Raw genomic sequence first — 24,941 nt, forward strand, 5'->3', positions numbered from 1 at the left:
CAGCACTTTGGGTCCCGATTGAGAGTTAGATGCAGGAGAGGGCTTAAATGACGGCCCCAACTCAAGGGAGAGCAGTGCTGGAGCATAAAGGAGTAGGGAGACCAGGAGTTCCATCTGCACAGGAAGCAGAAAGAGGAGGTACTGTGGCTCCTTTGTCATTATTTATTGTTCTTCCTTTGGTTAAGCCAGTGGTTCCCAAACCTGGTCCAGGAGGAACCCCAGCCAGTCAGGTTTTCAGGCTATCCACAATGAATATTCATGAAAGAGATTTGCATGCAGTGGAGGCAGTACATGCAACTCCCTCTCATGAATATTCATTGTGGATCTCCTGAAAACCTGAGTGGCTGTGGTTCCTCCCGGACCAGGTTTGAGAACCACTGGGTTAAGCCTTTAGATATCACCTTGAAAGAAGTATGGCTTGCAGTGGATTCTATGCACAAATTTTGTGCAGTGTTTTCACAATTCGCTACTCTTAACATTGGCTAAATCGCAGCTGATAGAGTCTGAGGGCCCCTTTTACAAAGCAGCGGGAAGCACAACGTGGGCTTACCGCTCGTTAAACAGTAAGTATCGCGGGCTACCACAGCAGCCCGGTGGTACTTCCCACCCCCAGCACGCCGCACTACAAAAATATATTTATTTTTGTACCGCCGAGTTAGCACGGGAAGCCTTACCGCCACCCAAGGGCTCCCCCTCCCCCAAAATGGCCACTTAGCAAGTGTTTTACTTGCCGCGCGGTCATTTCCTGCAGAAAAGAAAGAATAGCCTTTTACCAGCTGCAGTAAAAGGGGGCCTCGGCATGCGTCCAAAACATGCGCCGACCCCATCGCAGGCCCCCTTTTGCCGTAACTTGGTCAAAGGGGCCCTGAGTCAAGTTCACAAAGTAAAAATGGAGACTTTGGACCAAGAGTTTAAAAACATTAACGATACTCAGTCATCCCTGGTAGCTGATAAACTGGCAATTCATCGTTGTTTGGAGATTATGGGGGAAAAAAAGCTAGGTCTTTGAACTTGCGTATTTTAAATTTTCCACGTGTGTTTTCCATGGCACCTAGGGGAAGTTTTTAATAAGTATTTAAAAGAAGTTTTGAAATTTCCGGAAACTACGATGCCTTCCTTGAATAACATTTATTATTATATTGCCATTAGTTAAGGATCGGGAGAGGCCTTTACAACCTGAGGTTTCCACATTTGATGTCACAGGTCTTTCGGAAACTTCTGGGGATTTTGTGACTGAGAATGCAACTTTAATTGTATCATTTATGTTTGCTCAAGATAAAGACTTGGTGACTCATTTGCATTTCATTTACAGAATGTTGAATTTCTTGGTTATAAGGTTAGAATATTTGCATATGTATGTAAAAAAAACGAAACAAAACAGGAATGTATGAAACCGTTTCTTGCTGTGAAACAGGTGTCTGTTGCTCTTGGAGCAAAACTTTTTCTCAGATTTCCTTGCAAATACGAAATGCCGATGCGAGAAGCTTCATATGTATTTTATAATCCTGTACAATTGCGAACCTTCATTCAGAGTAAGAAATCAGAACACGGCAGCCAGACTTATATTTGGCAAGTCAAGATTTGAAAGCGCCTCACCCCTTCGAGAGAGGCTTCACTGGCTCCCCATCAAAGAGAGAATATACTTCAAGGTCCATACAATTATCCATAAGATCATATCAGGAGAATCCCTCAGTTATATGAACAACCTGATTGACCTCCCAATTAGAAATAGAACAATGTCATCGCGAACACACCTCAATCTACACCTCCCAAACTGCAAAGGTGTCAAGTACAAAACATACTATGCATCCAGTTTCTCCTTTCTGGGTAGTCAACTTTGGAATGCTCTCCCAAGACCCATCCGAGCTATTAATAACTATTTACCTTTCAGGAAAATGTTAAAGTCCCATTTTTTCAAGCAAGTTTACCCTAATGGACCAGCTTAATTCCACCAGGTCACCTACGATACTCCTGCTAAGACGTCGACGCTTACTCTGACCCCAATGTTATATTCAATCCCTCATCTTCTTCCCTCCATCCTTTACCATTTCCCTCCCATTCTCTTTCCCTTTCACCTATCATATCCTTGTCTACCTTCCCTATTCTAGTTCATTACGTTCTTTTCACATGTCCTTTGTAATGCCTTTTATAATGTAAGTAGTTATGATCATCACAATTTATAATATTGTTCCCACATTTCCTTGTTTTTACTGTATTCTTTACCATGTAAGATGCTTTCTTTTACTATGTAAGCCGCACTGGACCTGCTGTATGTGGGAAAGAGCGGGGTACAAATGTAATAAATAAATAAATAAAATAAATAAATCAGATATAGGGGCTTTCGCTGCCAATGTGTGAGCTTTGGAGAATTGATAGGGTTTAGATAGTGTTTTTTTTTTCTTTTTTGATTGCTTGTTACTTTAATGATCTCTGTATTTTTCTATTCTTGGATTTTCCTCATATTGTGGACTGAAAGTTTCATTTTCTTTGAGGCTGTTGCCATATTTGTATATTTTCTTTGGAAACGGTTTTCTAGAATTTGAAAAATTGCTATTCAAGAGTATTGTCTGGATGTATATTATTAAAATTAATAAAATATTTAAATAAAAAAAATCTGCAGTTATATGCCTAACTTTAAGCATGCACTCAGGTGTTAACTTTAAGCATGGGCACTTATTTTTTTGGACTTTGCTCACACCTTTTTCAGTAGTAGCTCAAGGTAAGTTACATTCAGGTACGCTGGGTATTTCCCTGCCAGGCTCACAATCTAATTTTGTACCTGATGCAATGGAAAGTTAAGTGACTTATCCACGATCACAAGGAGCAGCAGTGGGATTTGAACCAGCTACCTCTGGATGTCAAGACTGGTGCTCTAACCACTAGGCTACTCCTTCACTCCACTTATATCAGCTCAGTGACTGATTTAAAGGCTGCATAGCTGCTAGGATTCAGAACCTGTGTGTGATACTGTGAATGGCCCTGACCCACACATGCCCTTCCCAGGTCTGTGCCCTCCCTTGCAGTTGTGTGCTGTGGAGTTTGACTGCACCAGCACCGGCTACGGGCAGTTACGCTTACCACTGCGAATTAGTGCCAATTATTGGTTGTTAATGCCAATTATTATTTTTTTATTATTATTATTACATTTGTACCCCGCTCTTTCCCACATAATAATGCAGGCTCAATTTGGCTTACATAGTAATTTGAAATACAAAGTTAATAGAATTTTAATAAAACAGTAGTAAAACAATGTAAAGTTGGGCTTAAGTAGTGTTTGATAAGTTGAGCTAGATAATATATGACTAGGATATAAAAGAGGGTAGACAGGATAGGATAGTGTAATTTGGGAGAAAGGGTAAGGAGGGATAAAATTAAGGAGAGATGAAAGAGAAGGATGGGAGGTTGGTATTTAAGTCAGAACAGAATTGGGGGTGGAAGCTGGCGAGATTAGGTTGGGGCATTTGGGTAGGCTTGCTTAAACCGATGAGATTTCAGCATTTTTCTAAAGGGCAAGAAGTCGTTAATTTACTCACTTAAGTGACACTGGTCTATAACTTGCACATGCAACTTTGCATGCTGAGGGGCGAATTCTATATATGGTGCAAAAAAGAAATCAGCGCCGAAAAAACACGCTTAGCACTTTTCTATAAACAAAATGAAGCACAGTTTATAGAATACATGTAGCACCCATTCCCGACTAACATTTAGGCGCAACCAGTTATACCAACTAAAACCTGGTGTAAACGCAGTGCTTAACTTAGGAACAGATTGGGCATATCCTATAAAAGTGTGCTTAATTTGTAGGAATGCCCATGACACACCTATGCCCCTCCCATGGCCACGCCCCTTTTGAGATGCACACGTTAGAATTTACATGCACCGCTTTACAGAATAAGCGTAGAAAGTTGTGCGCCTAAATTCTAATTAGTGCCAATAATTGCTTGCAACTGGCCAATTATTGGCCCCGATTGGCTTGTTAACCAATTAAGTTGCATGCGCACTGCCAAATTTGTGCACGCAGCTTTCGGCGCCCTGGGGGGTAATGCAGAATTCTGCATGCGAGTGTATAGAATTAGGGAGTTGAGGCAAAACACCTACACCAGCCCTGTAGCTTGATGTAAATGTCCTCACTTTGTTGTGTGTTAGAGCTCATGTAAATTATAGTATTCTATAATTTACATGTGTACTTGTATGCTCTATCCATGTGCCATCCAGATTCCACCCATGTCCATGCCACCGCTAAATACGCACCATCAAATCATGGTGAATTCTCTTCCCTAAGTCGATATTCTGTAAGAGGTCATGTGTATGACTAACGGCCGCTTACAGACATAAATGACTAAGATACCCCCATTCCTATGTGTTGCTTGAGTATAAAACTAGGCACCGCCTGGAATGCTGTTTGATCCATTTTAAGCCTTTTGGGTTGAAACCAGGACATCATAAACTAGCCACCAGTTTCTTTACAGCTTGCAAATCATTCTTGGCGGCTGCCTGGAAGTGACCTTGTGCGCTGACAACGGACATGGTGCTTTACAAAATGGACTATATTTACCAGATGAGTAACTGACAGCCATCAGGAATGGTCAAGTGGTTAATTTTCATAAGGTTTGGGACATTTGTCACCAGTGGAGGTCACCTACCCCAGTGGTGGTTTCTCAGTCCAGTTGACTTTCTTTATAATTACTGGTGGGAGTGGGTCTCAGTAGCAGCATTGTTATTTTGCAAATGTTTCTTTTGGCAGTATGGGGGAGGGAGGAAGGGACAAGGGATTTGTTCTGATGCTTTTTAGCGTTTTACTTTTGCTGTTGTATAGTTGTTCAATTTTCTATTACAAAAAATTACGATAAATTTGAAAAAAAAAAACAAAAAATTAGGCGCCATCTTATAAATACCCCCTAAGTGTAAGGCGTGGAGGGGCATATTCGAGCGGGGCGCCCAAGTTTTCATGACGGCGTCCTCGCAGGACGGCTCCGTCAAGGGGCGGGGCAACCCATATTATTGAAACAAGATGGGCGTCCATCTTTTGTTTTGATAATACGGTCGGGGACGCCCAAATCATGAAATTTAGGTCGACCTTAGAGATGGTCGTCCTTAGGTCATTTTTGAGATGGTTGTCCCTGGTTTTCGGCGATAATGGAAACCGAGGACGCCCATCTTAAAAACGTCCAAATCCAAGCCATTTGGTCATGGGAGGAGCCAGCATTCGTAGTGCACTGGTCCCCCTGACATGCCAGGACACCAACCGGGCACCCTAGGGGGCACTGTAGTGGACTTCAGAAAAAGGTCCCAGGTACATAGCTCCCTTACCTTTGGTGCTGAGCCCCCCCAACCCCCCCTCAAAACCCACAACTGTACACCAGTACGATAGCCCTTAGGGATGAAGGGAGGCACCTACATGTGGGTACAGTGGGTTTCTGGTGGGTTTTGGAGGGCTCACATTTACCACCACAAGTGTAACAGGTAGGGGTAGGATGGGCCTGGGTCCACCTGCCTGAAGTACACTGCACCCACTACAACTGCTCCAGGTACCTGCATACTGCTGCGATGGACCTGAATATGGCATTTGAGGCTGGCATAGAGGCTGGCAAAAAAGTATTTTTAAAGATTTTTCTTGAGGGTGGGAGGGTTAGTGACCACTGGGGGAGTAAGGGGAGGACATCCACGATTCCCTCCGGTGGTCATCTGGTCAGTTCAGGCACTTTTTTGATGCTTGGTCGTGAAAAAAAATGGACCAAGTAAAGTCGCCCGAGTGTTCGTCAGGGACGCCCTTCTTTTTTCCATTATCGGCCGAGGACGCCCATCTCCTAAGCACGCCCCAGTCTCGCCTTCGCTGCACTGCCGACATGCCCCCGTGAACTTTGGTCATCCCCACGGAAAGCAGTTGAGGGCGCCCAATATCGGCTTTCGATTATGCCGTTATGGGCAACCTTGCGGGAAGGACGCCCATCTCCCAATTTGTGTTGGAAGATGGGCGCCCTTCTGTTTCAAAAATTTACCTGATAGCCTCCATCTATTTCCTACCCTTTTTTTTTTGTTTGACAGTTAAGGCGGGAATTAGCGTACACGCTCAAGCCACTGTGCTAATTCTCATGTTAACTGCTGATAGCATGTTAGTACGAGGTGCCCTGTATATTAGTGTGCGTTTATTATTTTTTGTACAAGTGGGATAAGCAGCATAAAATGTATTGTACTGTTTTGGGATCTTGCCAGGTACTTGTGACCCGGTTTGGTCACTGTTGGAAACAGGATATTGAGCAGATGGACCTTCAGTCTGTCCTAGTATGGCAACACTTACGTACTTATTATGTACTTGACTGTGAACATAGTGTGATCGGTGAGATATTTTTTTCTTTGTTCAGGATCTCGGTATTTAAACGTGAAATATGATACAGCAGCCGGAATTGTCTGCTTTTTTAAAACTGGTCATAACCTGTCAGCCCTGTAGCTAAGCTTGTCTCTGTAAAACGAGATGTACTGGAACAGTTTTAATTTACTGAAGGTTTCTTTTCAGACATCAATGAGTTAACCTTTGTTTAGGGATTAAAAGAATACTGTCTTGTCATAAAGCGTCCTAAAATAACAACTTTCTTCACTTCTAAGGTGCAGGGTTTTGAAGTTCCAAAACGGAGCTTTATTTATAACATGTAAAAATTCAAGTCTCTATGAATACATTTACCAGGATCTGTAACCATCACGTTGGTTGGTTGAAAAGGAACTGTTACCTCATCTATGTTCAAAGCAGGTGCACATAGGAGAGGAGGAGTAGCCTAGTGGTTAGAGCACCAGCCTTGATATCAAATCCCACCACTGCTCCCCATGATCCTGGGCAAGCCACCTAGCCCTCCATTGCTTCAGGTTCAAAATAGATTGAGATCCCAACAGGGAAATACCCGTTGGACCTGAATGCAACTCACCTCAAGCTACCACTGAAAAAAGCATGAGCAAAATCTAAATAAATAAATGAATTCCCACCGTGACTCTGGGCAAGTCACTCAATCCCCCTAGGGACAGCAAAAGTACCAACACATAACAAATATAAACTGCATTGGTTGTATCACAGAAAGGCAGCTTATCAAATTCATGACTCTTTATCCCCTTTAATGCTTCCAGTTAAAAATTCACTCAGTCTTAGGAACCTGAAACTGAGGCTTCTAATTTAACCCTGATATTTATTCTCCTACACAGGGCTTTTTTTGAGGGGGTACTTGGGGGGTACTGAGTACCGGCACCTTTTCCATTGTCTGCTAAAATTGACCCATGGAACCCAAGTTTTAATGAAAGAGCTCAGGTTCTACACACCAATTCTACCTTCTCATAGATTCTGTGACTGGTTGCAGGGAGCCTGGCTATTGTGGGGTGGATCCCTCAGTGATCACCTCACTCCTGAAGGGTGGCCTAGCATTTGAGTACTGGCACCTTTTTTGCTAGTAAAAACGTACTGCTCCTACATAAGACTTTTCCTCATATACAGCATATTTTGCATGTGGAAAGGGGGCTTTTCTAACATTGTGTGGCTATTTGCCCATGAAGAAGTACATGAGCTGATAATAACTAGGGTTACCATATGTCCGGATTTACCCGGACATGTCCTCTTTTTGAGGACACGTCTGGGCAACCAGGCGGGTTTTGCCAATCTGCCCGTTTATTCGGATTTCTGGACAAACGGGCACGCTGGCGGGCGGGACGTCCTATGCTAGCCTCCTCGCCCTCCCCTTACTTACTACTCTACTGCCCTGGTGGTCTAGTGACCTCTTCCGCCTTCGGGGCAGGAAAGAACCCCCTCTTTCCTGCCCGGAGCGCTGCCCTGCTTCCTGTTGCTGATCTCGGCACTGAATCAAAATGGCCATCGAGAGTTGCAGCGGCCTCGCGAGACTTCAACTCTCGGCGGCCATTTTGAATCGGCGCCAAGATCAGCAACAGGATGCAGGGCAGCGCTCTGGGCAGCAAAGAGGGGGGGCTCTTTCCTGCCCTGAAGAGGTCACTAGACCACCAGGGCAGTAGAGTAAGGTAAGGGAAGGGGGGTGGCGGGGTGTGTGACAGGGGCAGTGCAAGGGTGTGAAAGGGGGCGGGGCATGTTTCCTCTTTTTGGGGGGGACCAAATATGGTAACCCTAATAATAACACACACTTAAACTTGTGCTATATGTAGATATTTCTGGTGGCAGAGCTGAAGTGAAGTTGCGATGGATGTCCCTGTGTTGTAAATCACATGCACAGAATACGTGCACACAATTACACCTGATTCAGTAAAAGTGTAAATATTTGCATTTGCACACATTCTGGGTGCTTATTAGCCTATGTTGCCTTTATAAAATAGAAAAACAAATGTGAGAGAAGAAAACCAACAATACCTCTCAAAATAATCCCTCACTATTAAATGCTTATTTTAACAGACCGTCAGCGGCACTCTTAGGCTGCCTGCAGCCTGCACCGGGGCTTTCTCTCTGAACCATCCCACCCTTCAGAAAACAGGAAGTTGCATCAGAAGGGGGCGGGATGGTTCAGAGAGAAAGGCTCGGTGCAGGCCGCAGGCAGGCTATGAGTGCCGCTGGCGAAGACTGGAGGTTATTTTAAGGCATGAGGGGAGAGAATTGTGAGAGCTGTGCGGAGCCGAGAAGGGAAGGGAGAGATTCGGCGGGAGGGAGAAGGAAAGGACCGATAGGTACGCAACACACACATCTTGAATGGATGCACCACTGATTTTGGTAGCTTTACACATGTATGGTGATGACCACATTGCTTCTTCTTTTTTCCTCGCTCAGTGTTTGAGAATAAAGATAAGATTGTGATCATCATGGAATATGCTAGCAAAGGTGAACTGTACGATTACATCAGTGAAAGGCGAAGACTCAGTGAGAGGGAAACACGACACTTCTTTCGACAGATTGTCTCTGCAGTTCACCACTGCCATAAGGTAAGAGGGATGATGACATTCAGCTGCTTGTTGGAAGGCTGATTAAACATCTCAAAATATTTTCTAAATTTTCTAGCTATTTTTGCTACTATTTTTCTATAGAAAATGGTTGTTGGTGGTTAAATTTAAATACTGATAAAAAGAAGGGGCAGTGTATGTGTGAAATGGCCTACCAGTGGAGGTGGTAGAGTCAGAAACAGTGACAAAAGGCTTCGCTTACTATATGTTTTTCTCAGACACAGAGTCAGTGGTATTCCTTGGTCGGCTGCAGTGGCGTAGCCATGGGTGGGCCCAGGTGGGCAAAGGCCCACTCACTTTGGACTCAGAGTCAGGCCTAACCAGCAGTGGTACAGCAGTGATGTGGCTGGCGGGGATCCCCAAGCCCTGCTAACTGAAGATTCCCAACATCTCTTCCTGTAGGAGATCGTGGGGGGGAGGGGGTCACAACTCCACTCCTTTGATCCTTCACCTTTTTACCTTTAAATCCTTCAGTTCTTCACTGTGGCAAGCAAGAGAAATGACTTGCTGTTCACTGCTGGCGAAAACCTAAAGAATTTAAAGGTATTGGGGGGCAGGGGAGTAGAGTTAAGTGACTCCCCCAGATTGCCTGGTGGGAGGGAGAAATGTTGGGGAGTGGCAGGGGGCAGGATTGTCGTGTCCACCCATTTTGGGCTCAGGCCCACCCAAAATTAGGTGTCTGGCTACGCCCCTGGTCGGCTGGTACCCAAGGCAGATTGACGCTGCGCACCCCACTCCCCCCCGAAGCAACATCTTAAACCCTCCCCCCCCCAGCTGCTCTCTGTACCCCTCCTGCAGTGTGCACCCAGGGCAGACCACCCCCACCGTCCCGCCCTCGGTAGGCCACTGCAAGCAGCCTCTGGTAAGCTCTGGGCCTTCCTCGGCCCTTTCCTGCCTGTGCAGAAACAGGAAGTTGCATCATAAGAGGCAGGACGTGGCCGAGGAAAGGCCATAGAGCCAGCCATAGAGCCTGTCAAGGCACGTTTTCAGGACTAGGGGAGATGGGAGGGGGAGAGACGGATAGAACTGAGGGGGGGGGAAAGAGATAGGCAGCAGGAGAGCCCTGGACCTGGAGGAAGGGGAGAGAAGGAGAGGTGCCAGCACTTCTAGGCTCCAGCGTCGGAGACAAAAAAAAAAAACGGCTTTTCTTTTGACTTAGCCATTGAAATACCGGCCAGTTGGCAATCCTCTCTGATATTACCGTAGGCTCCTCCGTTGTACACTAATCAAACCAGTCTGTCATTACAGCTATTCAAAGTGGTCCAATAGATAAAGAGGAAGAACTGGAGCTTTTTAAGGACATCCATTGTTTTCTGCTGCCTGCAAAGAATATATTGCTTTTACACAGTGGGGGTGGGAGAAAACTTGGAATTAGGTTCCAAAAAGAATTCCCCTGCTGGTTTATAGGCTTGAGAGAGAGAAAAATTCCAGCCAGATTGCAGCTATTCTTCTGTTAGCCCCACAACAAGTGACTACTCCATTCCCTGTCACTAGTGTCCTAGAAATAGCAGTAACAGTATCGGTGAAATCAGACCTGAACCAGATACAGAGTCCACCATGCCACCCTGGTTCTTTGAGGCTTTGTAACCAAGCATTCTTTTTTTTTTTTTTCTTTTTAGAATGGTGTTGTCCATCGGGATTTGAAGTTGGAAAACATCCTCCTTGATGAGAATTGTAACATTAAGGTAGGCGGCGGGGGTTTTGCTCTAACTACATTAATTTTAACTCTTGTAGCAGTTGAAATTATAGGTGTGCACTACAAAAAAGAAAGTTTAAAATGTGCTCATTTAAAAGAAATTTTCCAGTTTTTGTGCTCATTTGACCTATTTGGTTTTTTTTAGGCAAACATGTATGTGCCCAAGAATTTAAAAATGCACCCAATCAGCTGCATAGCAACATAGAAACATGATGGCAGATAAGGGCCAAATGGCCCACTTTTCCTAAGGGATTCCCACATACTTATCCCACGGTTTCTTAAATTCCGACACAGTCCTCACCTCCACGACCTCCACCGGGAGGCCATTCCACGCATCTACCACCCTTTCCATGAAAGAGAATTTTCTTAGATTCCTTCTAAGCCTGTTTCCTCTTAACTTCATCGTATGTCCCCTTATTCCGAGTTTTCCTTCATTTGAAAAAGGCTCAGCTCCTGTACGTTAATGCCATTGAGATATTTAAACATCTCTATTATATCCCCCCTCTCCCGCCTGTCTTCCAGCGTATACATGTTGAGGTTCATAAGCCTGTCCCTATGTGTTATATGAGTGAGACTGCGGAACTCATAGGTTTAAGTGCATGCAAAAGACTATCGGGCTCATTTTCGAAAGAGAAGGACGTCCGTCTTTCCACATAAATCCTTCTCTCAGAGACGTCCAAATCGTTGTTATGGAAACCCGATTTTGGACGTCTCCAACTGCAGTCCGTCGCAAGGATGTCCAAATTTCAAGGGGGCATGTCGGAGGCGTAGCGAAGGCGGGACTTGGGCGTGCCTAACACTTGGACATCTTTGACCCATAATCAAAAAAAAGAAAGGACGTCCCTGACGAACACTTGGATGTTTTCACCTGGACGTGTTTTTTTTTTTACGAATAAGGCATAAAAACATGCCCGAAACGACCAGACGATCACCAGAATCGGGGATGACCTCTCGTTACTCCCCCAGTGGTCACTAACCCCTTCCCACCCTCAAAAAACATCTTTAAAAATATTTCGTGCCAGCCTCAGATGTCATACTCAGGTTCGTGACAGCACATGAAGGTCCCAGGAGCAGTTTTAGTGGGTACTGCAGTGCAGTTCAGACAGGCGGACCCAGGCCCTGCCTGTTACATTTGTGGAGGAAACAGCGAGCCCTCCAAAACCCACCACAAACCCACTGTACCCATATATAGGTGCCCCCTTCACCCGTAAGGGCTATGGTAGTGGTGTACAGTTGTGGGTAGTGGGTTTTTGGGGGCTCAGCACACAAGGTAAGGGAGCTATGTTCCTGGGAGCATTTTATGAAGTCCACTGCAGTGCCCCCTAGGGTGCCCAGTTGGTGTCTTGGCATGTCAGGGGAACCAGTGCAGTACAAATGCTGGCTCCTCCCACGTCCAAATGGCTTTCATTTGGATGTTTTTGACATGGACATCTTTGGTTTCGAAAATCGCCAAAAGTCAGAAACGTCCAAATCTAGGGACGTCCAAATTTAGGGATTTGGATGTCTCTGACGGTATTTTTGAAATGAAAGATGGACGTCCATCTTTTTTCGAAAATACGGTTTTCCCCGCCCCCCGGTTTTGAACGTTTTGCAAAGACGTCCAAATCGCAACTTGGACGTTTCTTTCGAAAATGCCCCTCTTTGTGTAGTTTACATTTTTAACCCCCCCAAATGAACCAAATCCATGCTCAAGAATGCAGACCCCTATAAGTAACTCATTTATGATATGAATGAAAGGAAGCAGGGGAGTATGAGAGGGAATATGTAAGGAGGACACAAAAAAGTGCCTGAAAATTGGGCAAAGGGTGAAAGCAGTCTGAAGTTTCATTCAAGATGATTTCTGATTGCCTTATACAGTGATGAGCCAATACTGCCAGATTCTGTCCTGATATTAAAAAAAAAAGTTTTATCTCCAGAAAACAAGTCAAAAATCTTTTAAGTTAGTCCAGTGAAAAGGTATCACTTTCTATTCTCTCAATTATATTTTGTAATATATTAATCTTTGTGGGCTACTTTCAGTAGATGGTGCTCAAAAATCGGCAACGAAAAAAATCAGTGCTCAACGCCATTCTAGAATGGGCACTCAAACATGAGCGCCAATTATGGGATTAGCATTAAATGTCAATTTTGGCGTCCACATTTTTACGCCAGGACTTATTCCCGCATAAACCAGGTGTAGTTCCTGGTGCCCAATTTTTGACATTGTTGTCCAACACATCCAGTAGAGGTATTGTTCCCCTTTATAGATTATATCACATTAAGGGACCTGTTTACTAAGATGCACTACCATTTGTAGCGTGTGTCATCACTTGAGACGCCCATATATTCCTATTGGTGTCTCCAGTGCTTTTTTGTAGGAAAAAAGGTGCCGGTACGCATTATGGGCGGGATCACCACACATGGCCCCGCCCCTATGATAGTCACACCCACATTAGCCACACCCTTTATACCAGCCATGGCGCGTATAAACAGACATCACTGAAAATATTATACTAGTATAGGAGAAAAAAAATAACTTGTGATTTTTTTTCAATATAAATAATTTCTGTAAGCTGTTACAGCTCCGGCAAAATAAGATAGCAGATGTAAATTCTCAAACTGGACATATTCCAGACACTAAAATGAAGATAAAATGATTTTTTCTACCTTTGTTGTCTGGTGACTTTGTTTTTCTATCCATATTGGTCCCAGTCTCTGATTCTGCTGCTCTCTATCTGTTCTCTTAACTCCGTTTCCAGGGCTTCCTTTCCATTTATTTCTTTACTTTCCTCCTTTCTTCTTCATTTCTTGCCATACATCCGTAAGTAAAAGCTGGGTCCTCCTCCATGGAATTGACTGGAGGAGCTATAATGTCGATCGAGCTTTTGCCTATTTTCTCCATCCATGTGCAGTTTTTCTCCTCTCTCCTCCCCTCCATCCATGTCCAAGCCCCTGACCCCTCCCCAACCCCACCCCCTGTAGGTCCCCCAGGCCTACCTTTTCCAGCCCTGGTGGTTTTAGAGGTTGATGCTCATTCGCTCCTGCCCATCGCGGGTCTGGCCTCAAAATGGCCACCACAACCGCTACCAAGCAATGTGTTGTGCACAGAAGTTTCAAAATTTGTGTGCCAGATTCCTCCAGGAGTAATATCGTATGCATATCATTGTGGATATCCTGCAAGCCTGGCTTTCCAGGTGGATCCCACGGGCTGGGTTGAGAATTATTTAATTATATCTGTTCCTAACTCAAGATGTATTTTACTTTCTGTTAATATATTTTGAACATGTTCATGCTTTTCTAATTGTTATGTAAGCCACATTGACCCTGAGTTCTACTCGGGCTAATACGGGATATAAATGTCAAAAATAAATAACTGGCTTACAGTGTCTTGTCTATGCATCACCAGACCAATAGACTCAGAGCTGGGCCACCACGCTGCCTCTTCTGAAAAGAATTGTCTGCCTGGAGAGATTAAAGGAATGCTCACCATGTGACTTGATTTGAGGCGCTTGGCAGACTTATTACACTTGGACAGAGAATGGATTGAAATTTGAAGGAAGTCAGTAGGGAAAAAGTGAAAGTAACAAAACAGTAAAATTCCACAATAAAATCCAGAAGAATCCTCTGGTTACCCTGTTTTCCTTCGACAGCTGTAGACAGTAGCAGCCCTTTGCTGAGGCTAGAAAGTACTTTCTTGGCTTAGAGGCTTGCAGTGCCTTCTACGGAGCCCTGTACAAAAGTCTTTTGATCCTGTGGGGATAAACAAAAACTTCTAAATAAACCTGTCACGCCACATGGACCCATTAACACAGCAAGGAGGTGACCAGCTATCCAAACAAGGTGAGGGTGGCCTCAAGTTTTTGTTCTGTCAGTGGCTGTTTGTGCTCATAAGGTAGTCAAAGGGATTTCTTGACTGGGTATGTTGAGTTTCCATTCAGCTTCTTTATGAAACAGAATAGAATGGTGTCGCTTAGATTACTTCACATTAAGTAGTTGGTTAGCTTAGCAGGGTTTAAAAAAGGTTTGGACGGCTTCCTGAAGGAAAAGTCCATAGACCGTTATTAAAATGAATTGGGGAAAATCCACTGCTTATTTCTGGGATAAGCAGCATAAAATGTATTGAACTTTTTTTTTTTTTGGGGGGGGGGGGGGGGGGAATCTTGTCAGGTATTTGTGACCTGGATTGGCCACTGTTGGAAACAGGACGCTGGCCTTGATGGACCTTTAGTCTGTCCCGGTGTTTCAATACTTATTTTCTACTTATATGTATGCCTCATATTCAGTAGCTCTGTCTGTTTAGGTAAGACAACTGTGATCCTGAACATAAAAAGATCTTATCTCTTTAAGATAGGCCTGCTATTTGTGCAGTCCTATGAAACTTCTCAACTTTTCTGGACTGCAGCTGAATATTGCCAGTTCCAGATAATGTTTGGCCCCTTCTAATCTTAGATAACTTTTGGCCATCCAAAATGTATACCCATACATTTACACAGACGACGTAATGATATACATCCAATTCAAACAAGATCTAAAGGAAATTTCCAATGACATTAACCAAAGTCTCCATATCATGCACTCACCTTCCAATTTCGGACACCCTAAAAATTCTTGGAGTTACCATTGATCGACACCTAACACTCGAGAGCCACAACCAAGAAGATGTTCCACTCAATGTGGAAATTAAAAAGAGTAAGACCTTTCTTCCCAAGAAACGTTTTCCGTGGCCTGGTACAATCAGTGGTGCTCAGTCATCTAGATTACTGCAACGCACTCTACGCTGGCTGCAAAGAGCAAATAATCAAGAAACTTCACACAGCCCAGAATACTGCAGCTAGACTCATATTCGGCAAAACAAAATATGAAAGTGCTAAGCCCCTACGAGAAAAACTACACTGGCTCCCACTCAAAGAACGCACCATTTTCAAAATATGCTCCCTAGTTCACAAAATCATTCACGGAGATGCACCAGCCTACATGTCAGACCTGATAGACTTACCACCCAGGAATGCCAGAAGATCATCCCGCACATTCCTTGATCTACACTTCCCTAACTGCAAAGGTCTAAAATACAAACTAATGCACGCGTCAAACTTTAACTACCTGAGCACACAGCTATGGAACGCACTGCCACGCAACTTAAAAGCGATCCACGAACTAACGAACTTCTGCAAACTACTGAAGACCCATCTCTTTAACAAGGCATGCCTCAAAGACCAACCAATGTGAATATACACAACTCCTACACATATTAGAACTGTCTTACAATATCTGATTGTTATATTATTTTTATTTTTTATCATTATCATGTTGCCCAATATCCTTCTGTAACACTAAATGTCTATCTTTTAGCATATTCCCACTACACATGATGTATTGTAAGCCATATTGAGCCTACAAAGAGGTGGGAAAATGTGGGATACAAATGCAATAAATAAATATGCATTAGCCTGCACAGAAATCTAAAACACAAAGGCTTATGTGGTCAGTCCCTAATGCCAAATACATTTTATCTGAGCTTCCAAAATGATAATTTTCAACTGCCTCCATAACTTATGCAGACTTTTGACCTTTATAAAAGCTTATTTAAATGTCTGAACTAATTTCTTTATGTTATCAGTCTTCCTTTTCAAAGTTAAAAGCAACTGCATTGGTTGTATTAGTATTCCTTCATCGATTATATCAGATTTAACTGCATTCTGATCAAAGCTGCTAAACGGCTGTACCATTACAGTAAATGCCCTTGCACCAGGTCTGATATTCCCTTGATAAGTAGATCATCAGCATTAGGACCATTTGCTCAGTGAATCAATTATTTATGGCATGATACAATGGTTAAGTTACTAGAGATTCTAGATGAGATATTCACTTAATCAATACTTGGTAACTGAAGTTGAGTGTTTTCAGTTTTAGCAGCTTCTTTGGTCTCATTTAGCATTTCACAGTCTGTTTCACTATCCTGGTTAGGTGAATGGTGGTATATCTTCACTGTTATACTCTTCTCTGTCATACATGGAATTTCTATAGAGATTCCATTTATACATAATTATTATCCACGGAATATCGCCAGATAGCTGGCTAGGTGCCATTTAGCCTGCCAAATGCTTCTGAATACCTGGAGAATAAAATTTACATGCCACTTACACGCATAAATGTTTATAATATTAGCATATATGCACATATCTTACATAGCGTGTAATTTGCAAGTAGTCATACAGAGGGGCAGTGTCTGTGCAGAGCCCGTTATGCATATGACCTATACTGTAAGTTATGTGCGTGCTCATGCCTTCACTCTGCCTCATTGACTGTCATGCCCCTGCGGCTGTTTTTTCTCTCATGTTGTGCATTCTCGGTTTCAAAACCAAGCATGCGTGGCCTGAGGGGAAAGGCAGGCAGTGCAGCAGCGTGAAGAGCAGCGCTGGAGGAAGACCTCTTCTGCTGGTGGGGCATGGGGGGGATCCCCTCCAGCCAAATCAGAGACCCTGCTCCCCCCAGCCTCCAAGGGGGGCCCAGCGCCGGAGTTTTCTCTCTCCTGCTCCTGCCAGGATGCGATCATCTGGGTCCCATCAGGAGACAGAGAGAGAAACCCCGGCGCTAGCCCCTCCCCCTTGAAGGTCGGGCCTGGGGAATTTTGCCACCCCCCCCCCCCCTCGTTCCCCCTCTCGGCGCCCCTGCTGAAGTAACTGGCAGGGATCCCCAAGCCCCCGCCAGCTGAAGATCTTCCCGAAGGCGTCAGAAACACCTGTGTTCAGCTCGGCTGTTGGCAGCTGCTCCTGCCAAAGCTGGTACTCTGCACATACTCAGTTTTCGTGCATGCGCAGAAACTGAGTACGCACAGGGATGCTGGTGTCGGCAGCTTAAGAAGCAGCTGACGACTACCGAGCTGAACACAGGAGTTTTTGGCGCCTTCAGGGAGATCTTCAACAAGGGGGAGCTTTGGGGGATCCCTGCCAGATCAGGTAATTATAATTTCTTTTAAATCTTGAGTCTAGGAGGGAGCACCTCGAGGGGGGGGCCAGAGCAGGGGTTGGAGAGCACATTTAGTTCCTACCCATTTTCCTCTTAGGCTTCCCCAAAATCTGTTTTCTGTCTACGTTGTTGCTCTGATGGTACTTCTGTAACTGTTATGAGGATTTCCCTAACTCTTTACAATAACACATCAAACATATAAATGGCAAGTGACTGACTCACCTGCAAATGCGCAGTAGAGTCCGAACACTGAGAGTGTAGGAGTCCAAGCCCCGCCTCCATGGGCATGGAAATCGGAGGAGGAGGGAGCAGGGAGGGAAGGAGGGGGCGGAACTGAGGGAAACACACACAGAATTAGAAATCCGCAAAAGGATGAAAATCCTGGTCACACATTTACATACAATATCCCAATCAATTAACCAAACCACAGCTCTGAGGACACTCCTGCCTTCCATCTGTTGCTGTAAACTGTGGCCCTTGGCAGCAGTCCCTGGCCATCTGCCCCGGACTCACCCTGCACACGCCTCCCGAGAAGACACCTTCCTCCAGGTTGCAGGCAATAATGGCGGTGGGCAGATTTTCCATTCTGTAAGAAAAGTAACGCCGTGACCCAAATGTTCCCTAGACCTCCGCTATCGCTCTCACACACTATTATTAACCGGCGGTGATTACCGAATACGGACCGATTTAACGAACGCGTGAGGTCCCGTACTTGCGTCTGAGCGATGGCGTGCTCTCCCGCCGCCCGCATCCATGCACCAGCTCGCTCGCCACACTCCTCCGCCCCTCCAGCTTGAACTCCGGCGCGCACGCGCTCCTCCGGCTTCTCAAGACTTCGTTTCCATCGATGGTCAAGAAGACGCTGTTTTTCACTCCTGCTCCTCCCTCTCCCCTAGCTTTTGACGACTAATAATTAAACTTAAACAATCATGATGATCCCAACAGCACCATTTGCAGAACAATACTGAAGAACACATAACTGGACATCAATACTGTCAGATACTCAAAGTTTGTCTCAACATAAATCAACAATCTCTGAAAAGACATTTAGAGGCAGATGCAGCAACCAAACGTAAAAAAATCTAAATCGTTAAAGTCCCTAACGATTTTAAAAAAACGAAGAGTGCACCAAAAAAAAAAAGTCACACATGCTGAGATCGGTATTGAAACGTACAATGTATCAAAGAATCACAATACACATCGGTAATCGTCCCCCAAATCATGCGCAGAGCAGCCAAGCGTTATGTTAGCTGCTCTGCGCATGCCACAAACAGTCAAAACACAAGCACATGGCTCCCAAATCAAAACAAAAATAAAAAAGGGTTGGGGGGGGGCAAAGGCGCCCATCAGGAGCGTCCTGTATGGCCGTCCTTGCCCCCCCCCCCCCCCGCCCGAGGTCGCCCTTCCCCCCTCCCCCACTTCCCCCTGCATTCTAAATTAAAAAGCAAACATACCTTTAGCAGCCCCGGCCCCCTCCCTTCCTCACTACTCTGTCTCCCCTCAGCTCCGCCTCCCGACATCCTCCGCCCTGTGCCCCGCCCCCTCTTGGGGTCGTCGCCGCCATTCCCCTCCTCCATCGGGCCCCCCTCCCTCTTACCGGGCCCGTGCAGCGCCTCTCTCCTCTGTCCGAAGGCGCTGCACGGGCAAGAAGAAAGCTGATGCCTGCCTTGGCCCAGCTTCGGTCGCGCGTCTCTCTCCTCCTGGGCCCGCCCCTGTCTGATGTCGGTAACCTACGTAGGTTACCGACGTCAGACAGGGGCGGGCCCAGGAGGAGAGAGACGCGCGACCGAAGCGGGGCCAAGGCAGGCATCAGCTTTCTTCTTGCCCGTGCAGCGCCTTCGGACAGAGGAGAGAGGCGCTGCACGGGCCCGGTAAGAGGGAGGGGGGCCCGATGGAGGAGGGGAATGGCGGCGACGACCCCAAGAGGGGGCGGGGCACAGGGCGGAGGCTGTCGGGAGGCGGAGCTGAGGGGAGACAGAGTAGTGAGGAAGGGAGGGGGGCCGGGGCTGTGCGAAAACAGGGTCGAAAGCATTCTCAGGTGGTTCAGTGTGTTTTATTTATTCAATCCACTAGGTCACTCCTCCACTCCCCAGTTGCTGCTTAGGAATCAATCCAAGGCACATCAGACTATTTTTGAACTCCTTGGGGCTTGTAGAGGCTTCTGTTTATGGATTGTGCCTTTCAGTTTCCTTTTGACCAATCACAGCGCTATTAGCTCTGCTAATGCGCTGGGATTGGCTCACAGTTTGTTTGTTTTTTCACTTTACTATTTTTCCTGGCACAGAGCTGTCCTAACGAGAGGTCCAGACCTCTCGTTAAATTTCCTGCCTTTTTCCTGCGTAAAGGCAATCGGAAAAGGTTAGTGCATCTCGTTTCAATGGGGTTTTCACACTAATTGCTGATCTCCATTCCGTTTTCGTTAGCTGCTGGCTTCCTCGGTAAAAGCCCTTTGATGCATGCAACGGATCAAATTTTCCTCGTTGTAGGGTCATTAAAGGCTCATTAAGCTTTAGTGCATCTGCCTCTAACTCTGTAAACTGCTCAACCTTCTCGTGGGTAAAAGTCAAGGCTCCTGAAGATCTCAAGGTGGCAAAAAACAATGTGACAAGGTAGTGGCCAAGGCCAGAAGATACTTGACTGCCTGGGGATATGCAAAATCAGCAGAAAAAAAAGAGGTGCTAATCAAAATGCCACTGTATAAGTGCTTGGGAGGGGGGAGAGGAGGGTTGCTGGACATGAGGGGAGGGCAGGGGAGAGAGCAGGGTTGGTGGATGGGAGGAGGCCATAGGAAAAAAAAATAGCCCGTTGTTACGGGCTTAACGACTAGTATTAGAATATTGACTCAGTGCTGACTTTTGCATTTGTACACTACAGGACATTTTGAGGACCTTCAGTCCTACAATTTTATTAAGGGACTGCAAGCTTCACATATAGACTGAAGTGCATGCATATGGTGGAGTGGAGGAGTGGCCTAGTGGTTAGGGTGGTGGACTTTGGTCCTGGGGAACTGAGGAACTGAGTTGGATTCCCACTTCAGGCACAGGCAGCTCCTTGTGACTCTGGGCAAGTCACTTAACCATCCATTGCCCCATGTAAGCCGCATTGAGCCTGCCATGAGTGGGAAAGCGCAGGGTACAAATGTAACAAAAATAAAATAGATACTATTGGAGATTCTACATGGAATGTTGCTACTATTGGAAATTCTACACGGAATGTTGCTATTCCACTAGCAACATTCCATGTAGAGGCCTGCACAGCCACATTGGTGATCTGCAAGGGCCGACTTCTACACTAGTGGAATAGCAACATTCCATGTAGAATCTCAAATAGTAGCAACAGTGGAGGAGTGGCCTAGTGGTTAGGGTGGTGGACTTTGGTCCTGGGGAACTGAGGAACTGAGTTCGATTCCCACTTCAGGCCCAGGCAGCTCCTTGTGACTCTGGGCAAGTCACTTAACCCTCCATTGCCCCATGTAAGTCGCATTGAGCCTGCCATGAGTGGGAAAGCGTGGGGTACAAATGTAACAAAAATAAAATAGATACTATTGGAGATTCTACATGGAATGTTGCTACTATTGGAGATTCTACATGGAATGTTGCTATTCCACTAGCAACATTCCATGTAGAAGGCTGCGCAGGCTTCTGTTTCTGTGAGTCTGACGTCCTGCACGTACGTGCAGGACGTCAGACTCACAGAAGCAGAAGCCTGCGCGGCCATATTGGTGATCTGCAAGGGCCGACTTCTACATGGAATGTTGCTAGTGGAATAGCAACATTCCATGTAGAATCTCAAATAGTAGCAACAGAGGAGGAGTGGCCTAGTGGTTAGGGTGGTGGACTTTGGTCCTGAGGAAAGTCACTTAACTCTCCATTGCCCCATGTAAGCCACATTGAGCCTGCCATGAGTGGGAAAGCGCAGGGTACAAATGTAACAAAAATAAAATAGATACTATTGGAGATTCTACATGGAATGTTGCTACTATTGGAGATTCTGCATGGAATGTTGCTATTCCACTAGCAACATTCCATGTAGAAGGCTGAGGCTTCTGTTTCTGTGAGTCTGACGTCCTGCACGTACGTGCAGGACATCAGACTCACAGAAGCAGAAGCCTGCGTGGCCACATTGGTGATCTGCAAGGGCCGACTTCTACATGGAATGGAATAGCAACATTCCATGTAGAATCTCAAATAGTAGCAACAGTGGAGGAGTGGCCTAATGGTTAGGGTGGAGGACTTTGGTCCTGGGGAACTGAGGAACTGAGTTCAATTCCCATTTCAGGCACAGGCAGCTCCTTGTGACTCTGGGCAAGTCAGTTAACCCTCCATTGCCCCATGTACAAATAAGTACCTGTATACAATATGTAAGCCACATTGAGCCTGCCATGAGTGGGAAAGCGCAGGGTACAAATGTAACAAAAATAAATATATGTACACACATACACACACGTACACAGCAAAAGCTGGACTGGACCAGAACTACCCAGAGGAATGGAACAAGTTAGAATCAATGTGCCAGTATTTTTTAAAACCTAAAAAGGGAAGAAGCACTAACATTTTCAAAAATCCCCATCACATCCGGGCATTAGGTTTTTCATATGTGTAAGGTCGACCTTTCTTGATCCATTGACCGCATGCGCTATAAACCCCAAAGTCCTTTCATTTCTAATCAAAATTCCTTTCCAGAAAAAAAAAGGCATATTTGGAATTTTTCTGTAGTAAAAAGGGGGGAGGGGGGAGGAAGGGGCAGCAGTGGGATGCAGGATAATCACATGCATACCAAGGATTCTTACATGCTGTAGCTGAACTCTTGAAGGTCAGACCATTCACTGAGTCAGATTGCTGCAGGCCACTGCAACCCCTTTAGCTGGAGTAATTAGTAGACTGAAATCATTGTCTTGGTATGTCAGAGCTGGACAAATCCTGCAGTGTCGTGAGTTTCCCTTCACTGAATTCTTTAGCTTTGGGGATGTTGTTTTGTGAAGGGAGTCATTGTTTTAAGTCTGAATGTGCATTTTCTTTTTAAACACCCTTGATAAAAAAATAAAATCTAACTGCAGAAGCTAAAAGACCCTTAATCCCTGCTTGACGCATGTCTGCCTGTCCTCTTTGTATTTACATTGTAGCAAGTGACAGCAGACAAAGAGCAAAATGGCCTTTCCAGTTTGACCAGCACAAGACTTTTTTTTCTCACTGGTTTTCAACCATCCTGTGGGGACGAACACACAAATTCCCATTGTCTACACCATTACTGGGGCTTGACCCCCATGTCCTCTACCTGACCTGTTAACCTTTACCCCACCGTGGCCCACCACAACTCTTGAGTATATGTCAGCGTACACACACATTCCTGCCTGGTGGATATTTCTTTTGTCTACCTCTGTGATTCCCAAACTTTTGCTATGGCAGAACTCCTAAAATATTTTTTCAGACACCGAGCTTCCCCCCCTCCCGAGTCTTATCCAGCTTCTGCTCCACTTCCCCTCTACCACCCCTCCTGCCCCTCCCCTTTAGTCCAGTATCACAGGTCTCTGTCTCCTCCCCCCACCCCTGGCTCCAGTGCCTCTCTCTTTGCTCCCTCCCACCCCTTACCCTCGATTTGGCAACTCCCCTTCTCTCTCATCCCCTTCCCCCCACACGCACCCTTGATGCAGCATCTTCCCCCTCCCCCTGATTACCTTGTGCTCAAAGTTGCCAGATGGGCGGTTTTCCCGCCCAATTGGGCGGCTTTCCGCGACCCGCAGCGGGAAATTTTTGCCCACTGTGGGTCGCGGTTTTTTGGGCGGTTTTTGATTTCGTTGGGCGGGTTGTTTTTTCTTCGCCGGCTGCGGGTCTTCTCACCCCGCGGGGGCGTGGTTAACGACGTGTCAGCGACGTGTTAACGATATGTTAACAACGTCGGTGATGTGGGCGGAGTTGGTGGCATCGGGGGGCGTGGTTGGTGACAGCGGGGGCGGAGCTGATGACGGCGGGGGCGGGGTTGATGACGGCAGGGGCGGGGTGTGCGGTTTTGGGCGGGTTTTCAACTGATTTGGGGTCGGAAAATGTATTTAAACCTGGCAGCCCTGCTTGTGCTCCTTTGGAGGGGTTTACCTTTTGCTTTAGTTTAGCCAGAGAGAGGTACGCAGCCTGAGCAGCGAGGAAGCAGGTTGCGTACTTCAGCTGCCGACATCAGCACTTCTGCACATGCTCATGCCGATGAAGCATGCTACTGACTTGCAGAACCCTTGGGGTTCCATTGACCCAGTTGGGCAGTCACTGGTCTACCTGGTATATGTCAATTTGGTGTCTGTTGTGCCTGCCTGCTACTCTTGGGGGATTTCTGCACAAGTTTGCAACATTTGGTGTAGTTTGCCAAATAATTCAATGCAATCATGGTCTCTCAGTAATCATTTCAATTGTAATACAAAAGAAAATGATTTTTTCAAAAATGCAGAATGTTCCTTGGATTACTGTAAGAGCACACCATAGTCAGGGCTGCTGGTTTATGAGATTTTTACTGGAGCAATCTACAGAACCCAAGAGAAAAGCAAAGTTGTAGGCGGCTCTAATGTCCTGCAGCTGTCAGTACTTTAGGAAAAACAGCAGTGGTTGTTTTTACAAATGGCAACAGTTGAAAGAAGTCGGTGCTGCTTGTAGCTCCTCTGGGGTGCTGAGGATTAGCAAATTAAAATCCTCCCAAAACAGAAGTCCTAACTATAAGGGAGCATTCCCCCCACTGTCAAACCCCAACATTCCTCTTCTTCAGTGCACACATTCTCCATTCACCCCTCCCCCATCTCATGTACCCCCCCCCCCCCCCCCCCTAACTCAGTGGTTCCCAAACCTGGTCCTGGAGGCACCTAGTAGAAGGAAATGTTGTTATGTTAATTCTAAGCGGGTGCTCCACGCTAGTGAAAACATTAGCATACAACCTGCCATAAAATATTTTTAACCCCCCCCCCCCTCCATAAGTGCCGCACTAAATCTGGGCTCAGCCTGTGTGGTCGTCCTGCGTTAAAACGTATTAAACCCAGAATTTACCACACTAATAAAAGGGCCCCTTTGTGACCCTTGGCAAGTTTTGATCTTTGGGCACCAACATAGACTGTAAGCTCTTCTGGACAGGGGCACAAAGGGGAAGATATTCAAAGTGATTTAACTGGCCAAGAAAGGCTCCTGAACACTTAAATCACCTGTTTGGGGCTGACTGGTCATTTTCAGCAGCACGTAACTGCTCTGTGCCTCTGAAAATAACCGATTAGCATTAAACTGAAAACTGGGGGTGTTAAGTATCGATATAGAGTACCAGGGGCATAGCCAGACCTCGGCGGGAGGGGGGGCCAGAGCCCGAGGTGGGAGGGCACTGTTTAGCCGCCTCCCCCCGCTAC

At 45.8% G+C, this 24,941-nt stretch overlaps 1 protein-coding gene across 1 annotated transcript in view; it reads left to right on the plus strand.

Moving 5' to 3' along the window:
- The window catches only part of LOC115477792 (NUAK family SNF1-like kinase 1), a 51,465-nt gene that overhangs the window by 4,240 nt on the left and 22,284 nt on the right, over positions 1-24,941 (plus strand). The window contains 2 exon segments of the mRNA XM_030214875.1: positions 8,765-8,916; positions 10,554-10,619. Of these exon segments, the coding sequence (XP_030070735.1) occupies positions 8,765-8,916; positions 10,554-10,619 (218 nt within the window).

Source organism: Microcaecilia unicolor, chromosome 9 (genome assembly GCF_901765095.1).
Source record: "Microcaecilia unicolor chromosome 9, aMicUni1.1, whole genome shotgun sequence".
NCBI lineage: Eukaryota > Metazoa > Chordata > Amphibia > Gymnophiona > Siphonopidae > Microcaecilia > Microcaecilia unicolor.